At 41.2% G+C, this 17,278-nt stretch overlaps 1 protein-coding gene across 3 annotated transcripts in view; it reads left to right on the forward strand.

The window, feature by feature from the left end:
* Window positions 1-14,704, forward strand: part of LOC121571986 (tenascin-X) — a 30,966-nt gene extending 16,262 nt beyond the window's left edge. For 2 of the 3 annotated variants that reach the window (XM_041883822.2, XM_041883823.2), the window contains 13 exons: window positions 1,177-1,330; window positions 1,446-1,724; window positions 10,421-10,543; window positions 10,643-10,786; window positions 11,271-11,390; window positions 11,643-11,795; window positions 11,940-12,082; window positions 12,202-12,334; window positions 12,441-12,592; window positions 13,055-13,151; window positions 13,702-13,863; window positions 14,060-14,223; window positions 14,358-14,704. In XM_041883822.2, coding sequence (XP_041739756.2) covers window positions 1,177-1,330; window positions 1,446-1,724; window positions 10,421-10,543; window positions 10,643-10,786; window positions 11,271-11,390; window positions 11,643-11,795; window positions 11,940-12,082; window positions 12,202-12,334; window positions 12,441-12,592; window positions 13,055-13,151; window positions 13,702-13,863; window positions 14,060-14,223; window positions 14,358-14,456 — 1,923 coding nt within the window. In that variant the 3' untranslated portion in view covers window positions 14,457-14,704. Of the gene's footprint in view, window positions 1-1,176; window positions 1,331-1,445; window positions 1,725-4,127; window positions 6,930-10,420; window positions 10,544-10,642; window positions 10,787-11,270; window positions 11,391-11,642; window positions 11,796-11,939; window positions 12,083-12,201; window positions 12,335-12,440; window positions 12,593-13,054; window positions 13,152-13,701; window positions 13,864-14,059; window positions 14,224-14,357 lie in introns of all 3 variants that reach the window. The other variant, XM_045222092.1, reaches the window with a different exon arrangement.
* Window positions 14,705-17,278: the final 2,574 nt, after the last annotated feature.

Below are 17,278 nucleotides of genomic sequence, written 5' to 3' on the forward strand. Positions count from 1 at the left end.
ACATAGATTGAAGAATAACAAGCTGATACTGTTTTTGTTTTAATAGCATCTTTTATATGTTTTTTATATATATATATATATTTTTTTTTATATACTGTAGAGGGTAGATCAGCTTAATATTGCAGATAGATTGTAACTTCCATCAATGTAATTGTCTGCATCACTTCTTTTATAAGTTGGTTTCTCAAATGATCACATACCAAAAAAGGAAATTGCGAAAGTTGGAACGTGAATGGCTGACCATAGTTGAGTGGTGTTGCCAGATGCTGTGTATACTGTAATGTTTTTTTGTGTGACACCATTTGTCAAAGCTTTGTGATCTACTGGGTTTCCCCTATATGTTAATAATGAAATACTTTCACAATAGTACTATTACATCATTGGAATATGTGGAACAAGCTCCCTCACGACGCCAGGACAGCGGAGTCACTGACCACCTTCCGGAGACACTTGAAACCCCACCTCTTTTAAGGAATACCTGGGATAGGATAAAGTAATCCTTCTACCCCCCCCCTCCCCCACAAAAATAAATAAATAAAATAAATAAATAAAAAGAAACAAAATAAATAAATAAAAACAATATATATATAACAAATGAAAATTAAAAATATACTCTAAATATAAAAAAACATTGTAAAGTGGTTGTCCCACTGGCTATAAGGTGAATGCACCAATTTGTAAGTCGCTCTGGATAAGAGCGTCTGCTAAATGACGTAAATGTAAAATGTAAATGAGACTGTTTATCTCATTGCCAAGAAAATAATAATATTAAAAAAAGCTGCCCACCCAAGTTATAATTCCCAACAGAGACATAATGTTTCTATTTTGTCTGATGATGTTGTACTGCATAGCTGTTGACTTGTGTAGTAACGTGATTGTGAGGCCCATTGTGGACAATACATTTGAGTCCAGTTGCTAATTTAGAGTTGGCTCGATTGACGTTGCCAAAATATCTCAATATAGGCTTCGGCTTGACAGAATTAGTAAATTAGCCTACTCTCCCTGCTGGTAAGCATACAGTACATGCACCCATTCTATATAATCTTTAACACAGATTCTGATTACCATTACTTTAGCAAATTAATTGAAATACCAGTAGGCCATTTAATCATTATTATTATTAATCCTCCTGATATCTGTTCTAACATTGACTTTATCATTTTCTGTGCCACACAGAAAGAGGGCGATCAACAGATAACATCTCAAGTTGGAGGGAAGCTCGTGACCTACACCCAAACAGGGCTGGCGGCCGGGCAAGAGTACACAGTGACAATCAAGGGAGAAATAAATGGGAGAATGGGCACTGAGAGCACAGCAGAATTCACAACCCGTGAGTCAGGAAACCACATTTTGTATCCCCTTATTATCATCTGTTACTTCGGTTATCAATAAATATAAATGCTAAGTCGTTTTTTCCCAATGCTTTTCCCCGACCCACCACCCAGTTATCTCTGGACCCACAAACCTTCAAGTTGTGAAGACAACCACAACATCTGCAGTTGTCCAATGGGAACAATCGCAAGGAGACATCGACAGGTATCGCTTAACTGTTGCACCCAATCAGACAGACGGAACAGCCAAGGGAAGACAAGACCTGACCCTGCCCCCTGAGAGGGACTCTGCCCAGATTGACGGTTTGGACCCGGGGCATTTGTATGACATTACACTAGTGGCTGAAAAAGGCAGGATCAAGAGCAAGCCAGCAACAGTCCAAGTCACACCTGGTGAGTTTTATTGGATGAGGGGGTTGCTTACTTTAGTTACTACATTGCATATGAAAATATCCAGAAAATAGATTGTATAAGAAGCAATCTTTATTTAGTGTATCATATTCTTTATTAGTTTATTTGGAAATAATGACCATAAAAAGTATAATATATTTTAAGATAAGAGTTATACAGTCATGAAACAACAAATAAATTGTGAACTAAGCAGAAGAAGCAGGAGAGAAAGAGAAAGTCATCATTATGTTTAAAAAGAGAGAGAAATCTATGAAACAAATTGGATTCCCTGGCAATGTGAATTAATATGCAAGGGAGGCCAGTCCTGCTCCTGTGAAGTGTTATCCCACTAAAGTTAACATGTCTAGGCAAGTCATTATTCAATAGAGCAGGTCACTGGAAGTGAAATGAAAATAGCTTGAAATGAATTTAGGTACAATATAAAAACTCCTCCTGGAGCTAAGCTGATCTCTCTTTGTAAAATATATTTTCATTTTCATTCTTTATGTTTGATGATTTATGGTTCTCTCTTTCTCGACAGTTGCAGCACACACTTAACTCACCACATTGAATATTTCAGCACCCGAACAATGAATGGCAAGGTTGTTTTGATGTCCAAATATAATAATCTTTCCACTTTTCCCTGCAGGTTTAACAGCATACAGTGGGGGAAAAAAGTATTTAGTCAGCCAACAATTGTGCAAGTTCTCCCACTTAAAAAGATGAGAGAGGCCTGTAATTTTCATCATAGGTACACGTCAACTATGACAGACAAAATGAGAAAAAAAATCCAGAAAATCACATTGTAGGATTTTTTATGAATTTATTTGCAAATTATGGTGGAAAATAAGTATTTGCTCAATACTTTGTTATATACCCTTTGTTGGCAATGACACAGGTCAAACGTTTTCTGTAAGTCTTCACAAGGTTTTCACACACTGTTGCTGGTATTTTGGCCCATTCCTCCATGCAGATCTCCTCTAGAGCAGTGATGTTTTGGGGCTGTCGCTGGGCAACACGGACTTTCAACTCCCTCCAAAGATCTGGAGACTGGCTAGGCCACTCCAGGACCTTGAAATGCTTCTTACGAAGCCACTCCTTCGTTGCCCGGGCGGTGTGTTTGGGATCATTGTCATGCTGAAAGACCCAGCCACGTTTCATCTTCAATGCCCTTGCTGATGGAAGGAGGTTTTCACTCAAAATCTCACGATACATGGCCCCATTCATTCTTTCCTTTACACGGATCAGTCGTCCTGGTCCCTTTGCAGAAAAACAGCCCCAAAGCATGATGTTTCCACCCCCATGCTTCACAGTAGGTATGGTGTTCTTTGGATGCAACTCAGCATTCTTTGTCCTCCAAACACGACGAGTTGAGTTTTTACCAAAAAGTTATATTTTGGTTTCATCTGACCATATGACATTCTCCCAATCCTCTTCTGGATCATCCAAATGCACTCTAGCAAACTTCAGACGGACCTGGACATGTACTGGCTTAAGCAGGGGGACACGTCTGGCACTGCAGGATTTGAGTCCCTGGCGGCGTAGTGTGTTACTGATGGTAGGCTTTGTTACTTTGGTCCCAGCTCTCTGCAGGTCATTCACTAGGTCCCCCCGTGTGGTTCTGGGATTTTTGCTCACCGTTCTTGTGATCATTTTGACCCCACGGGGTGAGATCTTGCGTGGAGCCCCAGATCGAGGGAGATTATCAGTGGTCTTGTATGTCTTCCATTTCCTAATAATTGCTCCCACAGTTGATTTCTTCAAACCAAGCTGCTTACCTATTGCAGATTGAGTCTTCCCAGCCTGGTGCAGGTCTACAATTTTGTTTCTGGTGTCCTTTGACAGCTCTTTGGTCTTGGCCATAGTGGAGTTTGGAGTGTGACTGTTTGAGGTTGTGGACAGGTGTCTTTTATACTGATAACAAGTTCAAACAGGTGCCATTAATACAGGTAACGAGTGGAGGACAGAGGAGCCTCTTAAAGAAGAAGTTACAGGTCTGTGAGAGCCAGAAATCTTGCTTGTTTGTAGGTGACGAAATACTTATTTTCCACCATAATTTGCAAATAAATTCATTAAAAATCCTACAATGTGATTTTCTGGAGAAAAATAATCTCAATTTGTCTGTCATAGTTGACGTGTACCTATGATGAAAATTACAGGCCTCTCTCATCTTTTTAAGTGGGAGAACTTGCACAATTGGTGGCTGACTAAATACTTTTTTTCCCCACTGTATAGGCCAACTATTGTCAATGCAGGTGTTGTTGGAAAACAGGATAATTAAAAGTGTTCAGTTAAAATGTAATATTTTTGATTTTCCCATTTGGATCTAACAGTGCTTCCCTCTTGTAGTTGGATCAAAAAACATTTTGTTATCTTTGATTACAAATGATCGCTTCATGCCTTTAGGAAGATCCACAAAGACAATATCCAGGGTGACCATGGACACTGTGACCATACAGGTAGCACCAGGAGTAGAAAGCCATGATGAAGACCCAGCAGGGAATACAAAGCCTGTGAAGGCCATCTTCTACTCAAAGGCCAATGGTGAAGAACCAGAGCGTGGAAAGAATAGCAGTGGACCAGGCTCTGTAACAGTCAAAGGCACCAATGGAACCAAAGAGGTCCCATCTGTTACAACCAGCACAAGACCACTTGTCAACACAAAATACAGGGTTGTACATAAACCAGGTGATAGAATAACCTTGCCCAGGAAGCCATACATTGGAGGCTCTATCCGTTTCAATGGTACAAGAGTAGGCCAGGGTGGGAGGAGAGTGGGTCACAGTCTTCTGAAAAAGCCTTCAAGCAGAAATCCATTGGAGGGGCCAAAGGTCAAGAAGACCTTAAATACTGACACTAAACCAGAAAATCCCATTGTTGGGGACAGGACTATAGCTATAACTGTGAAAGACACTAAGCTGAAGACAAGTCCTCTTGGAGAAAAAGATGGAACTTCGACAAAGACATATCCTGTTGGAAGCCTTCCTGAAAATGCCACTCCGAGCTCTGGTTCTGAACAACCAACAGTGATTCCCGGCTTAAAGGACCTACCTGATAGAAAAAAGGGTACAGAGACTGAAACAAATGAGCCAGGACAAGGGACAGATGGTCTGGAGCCTACAACCACATTAGAAAAGAATACTACTGTTCACCTGAACGGGAAGAAATGTGTCAACAAGATTAAATTGACACACAGGAAAGTCAATGTGACCCGTAGAGAGAGAGTCATTGGGGGGAGGGTCAATGGCACAATAGTTAAAAGTAAACCCACAACAGAGCAGGGGTTTGCTGAAAAAGAGGACAGTGCCCTAAAAGTGTCTGAAACAAGACATTCCAAGACTACATTTCCTGAGCGCAACCTGTTAATTCACACACAGAGAAAAGCAGATGACATTGCTCCACACACCACACAAAGTCCTACATATTCAACTTTCTCTTCACCTTCACCAGTATCACCTACTTCCTACATGTCACTTATTTCAGCTCCTGCAAAACTTGATGAATCAATGACCGGTATCGGTCAACCCATGGCTGACAGAGATGTGGTGAATACAAAGACTTTGCCTGTTCCCCAATCCCAATCCTCTAACCTACCTCCAGAAGGGGAACCAACATCCTCCAGCGAATCAGAACAAAATGGCAATAGACCATCTCCTTCCAACTCTGAGGACTCATACTCAGATAAAGTGAATGTTGCTGTAGCAGATGTGGGTATCAGCAGAGATGGAGAGAAAACAACTGACGTGGGATTGTTTGGAACCAAACAAAACAAGACAAAGACTTTGAGAGTGGGTGGCACACCACCTTTTCGACGCCTACCTCCAAAGGGGCCCTACCAACGCCGCCCAAACCTAAATATGAGACCATTCCAAAACAGGACACGTTCACCTTCTTCAGCTCCCACAAAACAAAATGAATCAAAGACCGGTATGGGTCAACCCATGACTGACAGACAAGTGGTGTTTGCAAAGACATTGCTTATTTCCCCAGCCCAATCCTCAACCCTCCATCCAGATGCTCAGCCAGAGAGGGCACCAACATCATCCAGTGAATCAGAACAGAGTGGCAAAGAAGACTATTCATCATCTTCCTCCACTTCAGAGGAATCAGACTCTACTAAAGAAAATGTTGCAGTGGCAGAGGATGGTATGAGCACAGACGGAGACAGGGCAACTTACGTGGTGTCGTCTGGAACTGAACAAAACAAGTCAAAGACTCTGACAGTGGGCGGCACACCACCCTTACGCCGTCTACCTCCTAAGTGGACTCAGCAACGCCGCCCACACCCAAATATGGGACCATTCCAAAACAGGACACGAACAAACCTGAGACCCCCACAGCATCCATCAAGAGGCCCCATACGCAGACCTTTCCCACCTAAACTGACAAACAGGGACAACGGCATCATCGTTCAAACCACTCAACCGGTGGAGCAGGGCTCCTACAGCAACAGCCAGAATGACACAAACACAGACCGTAAGCCCAAAACTCTCCTCAAGAGAACAAATGCCACAGCTAGTAAAATAGCACGAAGTCAAACATATATGAGAAATAACGGTAGTTTGAGCCAAAGGGGCCAAGATTCAAAAACAGGTCATCATGACAAAGGTAGCCAAGTGAGTAAGACTGCTGATTCAAAAGACAGCCCAAACCAGATAAATGGATCAGATGCCACTACTTCTGGAAAAACAGGCCAGCCTCTAAACTCAGTGGGGGTTCAAAGCATAACCTCAGGAGGTTTCGTACTTGTTTGGGGAGCACCAGAGGGGATGTACAGAAATTTCATAGTAACCCGGGAAGAGCATGGAAGTAAGAATGAGGCAGAGAAAGAGGAGGAAGAGGAAGTGGAGGAGAGGGAGAGTGAGTCAGAGGAGGATAGTGAGGAGGAAGGGGAGGGGGAGGCAAAAACTGAGAAGGAGAACAACGGGAATGAGGAGGAAAGTGAAATGGGGGTGAGTCAAGGTAAGGGGGGAGTGGAGGAGAACACTGTTACCAATAGCAAAAGTGATAACCATAGACAGAACAGCAACAGTAATACTTTGGCTAAAGTTGGTGACGGGGGTACAATCAAGTTCTCCAAAGTCCTTCCAGGGTCGGCTCGCTTATTCCCATTCCAGAATCTCCATCCACAGACACGCTATTCCCTGTCCGTGTTTGGGAAGGGTCCCGGACTACGCTCCAAAATTCACAGAATCATCGTCAGCACAGGTACTTGCCATAGTTAAATCTCTACCAACTACTACAAGGGTTCATTAGCTCATTGTTCAAGCACAGGACTTCTCTTTTCTTGAACTATGCAAGTTATTCAAGACACCCAAGTTAGATGCCGATACATCCTCACACCATTTTAGGTGAGGTATACTTACACAGCTGCTTGATCCATATCCATTTCAAGAGCTGTCACACTCTTGATACTGTAACTTCCTGAATTACAGTACTTCATCATGTTTGTTGTTAATTTGCATCATCTGCTTATTGATACCGTGAGCTGTGTTTCTTTTGGTTTGTCCTTGACAACCAAGAGCTTTTAATTAAAGCAATGGTAAATCAATCCATAGCTTTAATTACAAATTATAAACTGGGTGGTTTGAGCCCTGAATGCTGATTGGCTGAAAGCCGTGGTATATCAGACCGTATACCATGTGTATGACAAAAATTTACATTTTACTGTTGTAATTATGTTGGTAACCAGTTTATATTAGCAATAAGGCACCTCTGGGGTTTGTGGTATATGGCCAATATACCATGGCTAATGGCTGTATCCAGGCACTCTGCGTTGTGTCGTGCGAAAAGAACAGCCCTTAGCCGTGGTATATTGGCCATATACCACACCTCCTCTGGCATTATTGCTTATATGCAATGACCAAACAATCATGCATCTGTGCTAATCATTGTTTATACCATGTTGTGCAGTGATTAGTGCAATTGTGATGTGTGGTGTTCATACTGGGTGCATTGTGGAAAAACAGGTATGATTGCCAAAACATGGGCTGTTCCTAACTGGGAAACTATTTGAAGCACATCCCATCAGAAAATGTGAACATGAGTTCATAATCTCCAAAATGTAGGTTATGTTGAGGGATACTCTTTCATTAAGGTAATTTCCGCTATATAATATATAATAATTACTTTTGTAACAGTTGCAGATGCAGGTTTTTGATCAGTGATAAATCTTACACAATCAACACGATTACATAGCCTCCCTAGTCCATATACGACATATCACATACAGCCTGTGTTTTCCATTTTGTACATGGACAGTATGTCAACCCAAACACATCCATGTGTTAAGCACATACAGTGCCTTCAGAAAGTATTCACACCCCTTGACTTATTCCACATTTTGTTGTGTTACAGCCTGAATACAATAGCCTGTACAATATTTGCGCATTATTCTTTTTTAAATTCTTCAAGCTCTGTCAAGTTGATTGTTGATCATTGCTAGACAGCCATTTTAAAATCTTGCCATAGATTTTGAAGCCGATTTAAGTCAGAACTGTAACTAGGCCACTCAACATTCAATGTCGTCTTGGTAAGAAACTCCAGTGTAGATTTGGCCTTGTGTTTTAGGTTATTGTCCTGCTGAAAGGTGAATTTGTCTCCCTGTGTCTGTTGGAAAGCAGACAACCAGGTTTTCCTCTAGGATTTTGCCTGTCCTTATAGCTGTATTCCATTTCTTTTTATCCTAAAAAAACTCCCTAATCCTTGCCGTTGACAAGCAAACCCATAACATGATGCAGCCACCACCATGCTTGAAAATATGAAGAGTTGTACTCAATGATGTGTTGGATTTGCCCCAAACATAACACTTGTATTCAGGACAAAAAGTTATTTTCTTTGCCACATTTTTTGCTGTATTATTTAAGTGTCTTGTTGCAAACAGGATGCATGTTTTGGAATTTGTACAGGCTTCCTTCTTTTCACTCTGTCATTTAGGTTAGTATTGTGGAGTAACTGCAATGTTGTTGATCCACCCTCACCCTCAGTTTTCTCATATCACAACCATTAAACTCTGTAACTGTTTTAAAATCACCATTGGCCTCATGGTGAAATCCCTGAGCAGTTTCCTTCCTCTCCGGCAACTGAGTTAGGAAGGATGCCTGTATCTTTGTAGTGACTGGATGTATTGATACTCCACCCAAAGCCTAATTAATAATGTCACCATGCTCAAGGGGATATTCAGCATCTGCTTTTAATTTTTACACATATACCAATCGGTGCCCTTCTTTGCGAGGCATTAAAAAACCTCCCTTGTCTTTGTGGTTGAATCTGTGCTTAAAATTCACTACTTGATTGAGGGACCCTATAGATAATTGTATGTGTGGGGTACAGAGCTGGGGTAGTTATACAAAAATCATGTTAACCACTGTTATTTAACACTATATGAATCCATGCAACTTATTATGCGATTTGTTAAGCACATTTTTACCCCTGAACTTATTTAAGCTTGCCATAACAAAGGGGTTGAATATTTATTGACTCAAGAGATTTCAGCTTTTAATTTTTTATTAATTTCAAAGATTTTCTACAAACGAAATTCCACTTTGACATTATGGGGTATTGTGTGTAGATCAGTGACACAAAATCTCAATTTAATCAATACAAATCCAGGCTGTAACACAACAAAATGTGGAAAAAGTTAAAAGAGGTGTGAATACTTTCTAAAGGCACTGTACTAATGAAAATTACTCTATTCATGAGACAGTCTAAAAGACTTCAACCATTCAGCCACAACCGCCATTCACTGCTGGTCTGATCTTCTCTCACTTAGGGTAAGCTTTAAGTCAGCAACCTTCATTGGCTCCCTTCATCACTCACAAAACCCAGGGTAAGACCATGGTTGGTCCCTATGGTTTTTCCTGATCTTAAGCGTGAAATGTACAGATTTTAATCCTATGAGTCTTTTTTAAATGTATTTGTAAAAAAAAAAAAAAAAAGCTTTTAACGATTACCTCGTTTTTTTGTTTTTTCAGAGGGTGAGGTTTCAAATGGTATTTGGAATCATTATGGCAGGATTCTTCTCACTCAAGGTTGAAAATCTGTTGGTCAACACATTTCTTATTCCTTAGAAATTATCTTTCTCTTGCTTTATCTCTCCTATTCTTGTATTAAAATAATTTGGGGTATGTATTTGTTATCAACATCACTTCAATTTTTCCTGTCTTCTGTTATAACAATTTTAACTTTTTCTCTTTCCTGCCAACTTCTTTTTTTTTTCAGGATCAAAAGACCAGCTCAACATTAATATTTCATCCTTTTCCCTTGCTGCTTTCCAGGGTCCAACATCTGCATTTAACAGTGAAACCTTTGTCTGTGTTAGTATATGCTATACTGTGTATACTGTATATATGTTTGCACTGTACATATATACCCAAACTCAATGGAGCACTAATAATAACAGCGTGAGTAAACAAGAAGTACAATATAAAAGTATGGGTGCACCTACATTTTAGGGTATATTGATCTTTCTTCTCCGTATATGTAGTATGACTTACCTCAAGTCTCCATTTTCACTTTCTCAAATATATTCTATATTTTTCAATATTTTTCTATATTCTATATATTCTATATTTGTCTTTCTTACACTTTTTATTTGTCTTTATTTGTTTTTATGTATCTTTCTGTCTGTGTTTGTCTTTCTATTTTTTGTTTCTCTTTTTCACTCTCAATCACACATAATATTCCCCTGCCATGCCCAGGTCCAGAGCCTCCCTCAGGTCTTCTCTTCAGTGAAGTGACTGAGACGTCTCTCTCTGTGTCCTGGACCAAGCCAAAAGGTCCAGTGAGTGGCTTCAAGGTCACCTACACTCACACACAGGAAGGTAGGTGCTTACACTAATGTTCTGTTGGTCAAAATCCTGGCTGTTGAGTCACATCAGTTCATTGTGTATTCACATCGCAATTTGCCCGTTCTATTCCAGGGGAGCCTCTCTCCGTAACAGTGGACTCTGTGGATTCCACTCTGCCACTGACAAAGCTCTCTCCAGGGTCCTCCTATGAGGTCAGCGTGATATCCGTCCTTGGACTGGACGAGAGCGATGCAATCAAAGACCTGGTTATGACACGTAAGTTTACTTCAGTCATACTGTTGACTTTCAGTTTTAGGATTAATGCTAATTTACAGGAAGTTGTCAGATTGTAAATTATAGGAAGTTAGACTATCAACAGCCACTTTTTTTGGTCCTTGGTGGTGTCTTGGTCAACAAATTTAAGTTAAGCATTAAAAACCACATTAGAGATGTATTTTTTGTTTTGTTTCTTACTTTCGTGTGTATGGTGTTTTTCTCTGCATTTTATATGGGTTCTGTGTTCTCATAATTGTTCTAGCAGGTGCAGGATCTGAGAAAGATCTGTGCATTTTCATATTTTCTTAAATGGTCTATTCTGGAGCTGTTTCAACTTCAATTTCAAAATACTTTATTAGCAAGAATGAGATTCCTATGTATGTTGCTAAATCTAATGATATATCGAAGGGGTTTGATTTCACATTGTGATAACTAACGCTCCCTTTCTCTTGGCTTCATTTTTTCAAACCCAAACCGATCTTAGTCCCTGACCCTCCAACGGATCTCAGGGCCATTAATGTCACAGACACCAAGGCCTTGCTGCTATGGCGACCAGCACTGGCAACGGTCGACCGTTACGTCATAGTTTATGGCTCTGAAAAAGGTAAGGGGTATCATAAGTTGGATATCCATTACAACAATACCCTGTGGGGCTTTTAGAGCATTTCCTTTCCAGTTGGAGCTTTCCACAGGCAAGATGAGATCATAGTATTTGTATTGGACAGTCCGTTTATGACCACCCCAACAGCATTACAATATAAACACTGAGAAATAAATTAAATCCTGCTGCCTACCTCTCTCCCCTGCCTCTCACCTGCTCTCTCTCCGCCGCTTACTTGTTTCTATGTCAACCAAGGGTCAGATGATGCGAAGATCACTGTATCGGGCAACGCGGCGGAGCAACAGCTGAAAGGCCTGCAGGGCTCCACTATGTACACGGTCACAGTCACCAGTCAGCTGGGCAACCTGGACAGCTCTGCCGCCATCACCGTCTTCACCACTACCGGTGGTCAGTCCGCACACACACCCTCTCAAACTACCTTAATGCTTAAACCAATCAACTCACCTAAGACCGAGAAGAAAAGGAAGGCTGATCTTTTCATTGAATCCCACAACTGAGCTTCTTGTGATTGTGTCCATGTCCATCTGGCAGGATCCGCGAAAGTCGGGGAAGTCCCGCGTGACCTGAAGGCCAGTCAGGTGACTCCTCGCTCAGCGTTGTTGACATGGAAAGCACCCTCTGCCGCCGTGGGAAGCTACAAGCTGACCTATCAAACGGAGGGACAGGAGATGCAGGTGAGGAACACTGATTAAAAGGTGGAGACAGACACACATTCTATTTTATTCAGTATAGTAAATTAGGACAAAATGCAACAAACTCTGGTCTAGACAGATTACCTATTTCTTCTCAACAGGAGGTTACCATTGACTCCACAGTAACAGAGTTCAAGTTAACCAGGCTGCATCCCATGTCCAAGTACACGGTGCAGCTACAGGGAGAGAGGGGGGGGAGCTACACTGCTACAATTTCCACTGAGTTCACCACAGGTAAGTGGTATTTGACTTTATTAAAAAAAACGAAATAAAAACGAAATAAATACATCGAAAGCACAGCTTCATAAAGTTGGGCTCTCTTTTTGATTTTGTCTGTCAGGGAATCTCCGATACCCCTTCCCAAGTGACTGTTCCCAGGAGCTGCTAAACGGGATACATGAGTCTGGAGAGGTGGAGATCTTCCCCAAGGGAAAGCAGGGAAAACCAGTGTTGGTCTACTGCGACCAGGTGACTGATGGAGGCGGCTGGACGGTAAGAGAAGATGATTGTGAGAGGGACCATGTGTCTATACTGTTGGTGAATAGAGAGATTGCTATTTAAAATATATTCAGATGTAGACAATAGATTTAGCATTATTTGTGGCAAATGAAATACATTTGACTGCATAATGGCAATATCCCTTAAAGGAAAATACCACTCAAAAACTATATTTTGCTATTTTGTATTTCATTAGTCCACTGTTGATACAGTCCCAAAATGTTTTGCATGTCTGCAATCAAGTTTTCAAGATATAGAACTTTCAAAATAAGTTTATCTTGAAGACTTGATTGCTGACATGCAAAAAAAAATTGGGACTGGATCAAAAGTGGACTAATGAAATACCAAATACCAAAATAGTTTTGGAGTGGTATTTTCCTTTAACTGACATGAGAGGGAGTTAACGGTTGGTTAAGGATGGTATATGTCTGCTGTATGAGCGTGTGTGCTTTACAGGTTTTCCAGAGAAGGATGGATGGGAAAACGGACTTCTTCAGAGGCTGGAAGAACTACAGCAAAGGGTTTGGAGAACTGAGTGGGGAATTTTGGCTGGGTGAGAGTCATTCATCACACTAAGTTTGTTTTCACCCACTTCAGCAGCAGTGCACCAGCATAACATCAAACAGAACTGTTATATTGACGTCTCAAAAGCTAAACTATGTCACTCTTATGTACACAGTGCATGACAGATCAACTCTGTAAATAGACCCATTGGTAGGCAGATAAATTAAACAGTATAACGCCAGATGAGAAGGATCAATTTAATGTGGAAATGTATGGCAAGAGGGTAGAAAAAAAGCGACTACTGGCACTATTGGTGCACAAACAGAAGGACAACCAAGAGCAGTAGCAGAGGGCCTATCATTCATCAAAGCCCTTTAACTTTATTGGAGCGATTGGCTGAGCATTAGCGCTGGTAGCGCACTATCCAGTATTCTATCATTGAGGGGCATCATGCTCATTTCTACTGTGTAGATCTGATGAAAATAAGTCTTCAGCACCCCCTAGAGGCAACACATATAGTTTACGTCAGGAGCTCGGCAGTAAACAGTTTTTTGTCTGCTATAACACCTTGTTTCCCACTCATCTCTATCCATCTATAGGTAATGACAACCTACACAATCTAACCAGCATGGCACCAATGACACTACGTGTGGACCTCCGTGCAGGGGACGAATCAGTGTTTGCCAAGTACTCTGTATTCACAGTGGACACTGTTAGGAGGAACTATGCTCTCAAAGTGTCTGGGTACAGCGGTACAGCAGGTGAGAACAGAATGTGTTCACTAAAAAGGATTGACTTCTTATTGTGCATATTTCCACATAATCATTAAACCCATCCCTTCTTCTTTTCTCATTATCCCTCTATTCCACACCTCCTGTTTCCCTCCTCACACCTGCCATCTGTCTTTCCACTCTACCTCCCTTTTCCCATTCCCTCTCTACTTTTTCGTCTTTGTAGGCGACTCTATGAGTTACCACAACGCACGCCTGTTCTCTACCAGAGACAGAGACCCCATGCCTTTCATCACCCGCTGCGCCATGTCCTATAGAGGGGGTTGGTGGTACAAGAACTGCCACGAGGCCAACCTTAATGGCCTCTACGACACCAGTGTGAATCACCAGGTAATGCCAGCTGACTTCATACCTCATTTCACTATTTCAGAGTCTATGTCACCAAAGTAATCCAAGGCAACTATTCGAGAACAATCAATTAGATTTTGGGGTTGTTTGTTAACTGAATTGTCTCTGTGTCTCAGGGTGTGATCTGGACTGCCTGGAAAGGAAAGGACTTTTCCATCCCTTTCACTGAGATGAAGCTCCGACCAACATCTTTCACCCCTCCAACTCAGGGATAATGACAAAGTGGTGGACAGAAAATGAGAAGGGGAGAGAGGCACAATTTATGAACACAGACACACATCCAGGTAACTGCCCAAATACAGGAAACATCAACATAAAGTGTCTTCATAGGGTGTTGGGTCACCACGAGCCAGAATAGCTTCAATGCACCTTGGCAGAGATTCTGCAAGTGTCTGAAACTCTATTGGAGGGATGCGACACCATTCTTCCACGAGAAATTCCATCATTTGGTGTTTTGTTGATGGTAGTGGAAAACGCTATCTCAGGCACCGCTTCAGAATCTCCCAGAAGTGTTCAATTGGGTTGAGATCTGGTGACTGAGACATACACACACACCCTTTAAACCCCCGGTGCTCTTTTGAGACCCCTCTTATAAAGTCACTGAGATCTCTTCTTCTAGCAATGGTAGCCAAATGAATGGGCAACTGGCTATTTTTATACATGGCCCTAAGCATGATGTTAATTGCTTAATTAACTCAGGAACCATACCTGTGTGGAAGCACTTGCTTTCAACATACTTTCTTTGTATCCCTCATTTACTCGTGTTCCCTTTATTTTGGCAGTTACCTGTACATAAGCACACACGCAAACAAACACACACTCAATCACGCATGCATAGACAGTACATGCACCTATTAGCTACAGTTTGAAAATCTCCCAATGCCTTGCTCTCCAGACTAAAGCAATTAGATTTTTTCAAATGTATAGAGGACAGTTATCTGTATGTTATATTGTACAGTTTCTAGATTATCTTTGCGATTTCCCTTATTATTTTTAAACTCTAAGTGTTGTGGCACCCCTTGCGTCAGCTGTAAAAATGTATGCACTGTCTCCTGGCTATGATGGTACAACCGTGGAAATGAGCGCGTGAATAATGGAGATTTCTGTTTGTACTTGACTGGTAATTATCGAGTTTTGGTGTTTGTCCTTTGTTTGTCTTATTTGTGGCTGTTTGTCCTGTATTTTCTGTTGCCCCAATTCTCAAATGGTAATTGCTACAATAATAAAATAATGGTGGAACATGGGCAGCAGAAGCCGCTCACTAAAATGACTTTATTGATTTTTTGCTTTCTGTTTTCGTATATTCTGTCTGCTTCCAGTATTGTAAATGGGCTAATAGCTCAACATCAGTCTTTATTTATGTTGCTGACACAAAATGCACTGGGTGTACCATTGTATGAGCAAGTACTGTACGTAAGTGAGGTTCTCACTGATATAAGCTAGGTGATAGATTTGGAGACCTTGAAGATAAACTGTGCAGTCACAAGGCGTGACAATACAGAGTTATTTTTTATGTTGAATACCCAACACTCCTCACTCTACCAAACTCCCCAATTAGTCCCAATGTGGTCCCACTGGCCATTACTCACTGACAAAGATTACACCTACTGCACTTTTTCTCTTTCCATGACATAGACTTAGCAGGTGAATCCAGGTGAAAGCTTTGATCCCTTATTGATGTCACTTGTTAAATCCACTTCAATCAGTGTAGATGAAGGGGAGGAGACAGGTTAAAGAAGGATTTATAAGACTTGAGACAATTGAGACATGGATTGTGTATGTGCAACTCAATATTAGGAAGGTGTTCTTAATGTTTTGTCCACTCAGTGTATATGTATGGACTGTGTTCCATTTAATTCTGTGGATGGAGTTTTAATATTTCATTCAATGGGATTGATACCTCTGCACGGAATGTTCATTACATCAACCGTTATGACATTGTTCACTGCATGCATCACTACATGCAATGTTCCAAGCACACACATTTCCTCAAACAGGTACACATTTCCTTCAGATCCACCATGCCGAAGAGAGGGAGAAAGGTATGATTTTAGAATTAAAAAGACAAATGTGTAGAAAACATTGATATTACAGATTATTATTAAACCATTATGGTTTATTTATGTACTGCTAATGTAAATAGGATGAGCTGGTTTTAACAATGTGTACATATTTCTCACAATACACAGAAGAGAACAAGAATTATGGCTAAATCTACTGAGGCTCCCAGGTAACGACCTCTCTTTCTACCTAACACACACACACACACACACACAGACACACAGACAGACAGACACAGACACAGACAGAGTCCATTTTACCTGGTTATATGGTCAAATCTTCACAGGGATGCTGTAACAGCCCAGGTGGAGGTTCCTGTACCAACCCAGGTTTCTGATCAGCAAGTCCACGTGAGGCCATTGGTGAAACCTGTGGTGAAGCTTGTGGTGAACCCTGTGGTGAACGCTGTGGTGACCCTATTGCAAAAAGTATGTACAAAATCATATTAGGTCATTTAAGAGTCTAATGTGTTACATAAGAATCAAATATGTTAACTTAGTGACATGTGATATTCATTTGTATAGCAATTGACAACAACCATGTACTTTCAAAATCCCTGTCAGTTATTTCATTTACTTGCAGCAAGCCGTTGCCAACCCACTTGAAGCTGCTAGGCGACATGGCTACAACGTGGACAAATTAGAACAAGTAACCGGCATAACATCCTTCTGGCTCAATGTGGCAGACAGATTCATCAACGATGTGTTTGATAATGTCCTTCAAGTTCTGCAGGATTACAAGTCTAAAAGGATTCCTGTAGATCTCTCTGATTTCGCTTCAATTCAAGATGCTGGAGATCAGAGAGTCTTTAGGCAGTGGGAGGACTACACAACGGATGAGTTTACCTTGATTGTTGGCCGTCTGACTGGGCTTGTCCTCAATAACCTCATGGATAATTTCATGAAGGAGTGCAGAGGGGACATCAGTAAGCACGAGTGTCTGACAGAGCTGGGTTTCAACATGGACATCTGCAATT

Source organism: Coregonus clupeaformis, chromosome 8, assembly GCF_020615455.1.
Source record: "Coregonus clupeaformis isolate EN_2021a chromosome 8, ASM2061545v1, whole genome shotgun sequence".
NCBI classification, from domain to species: Eukaryota; Metazoa; Chordata; class Actinopteri; order Salmoniformes; family Salmonidae; genus Coregonus; species Coregonus clupeaformis.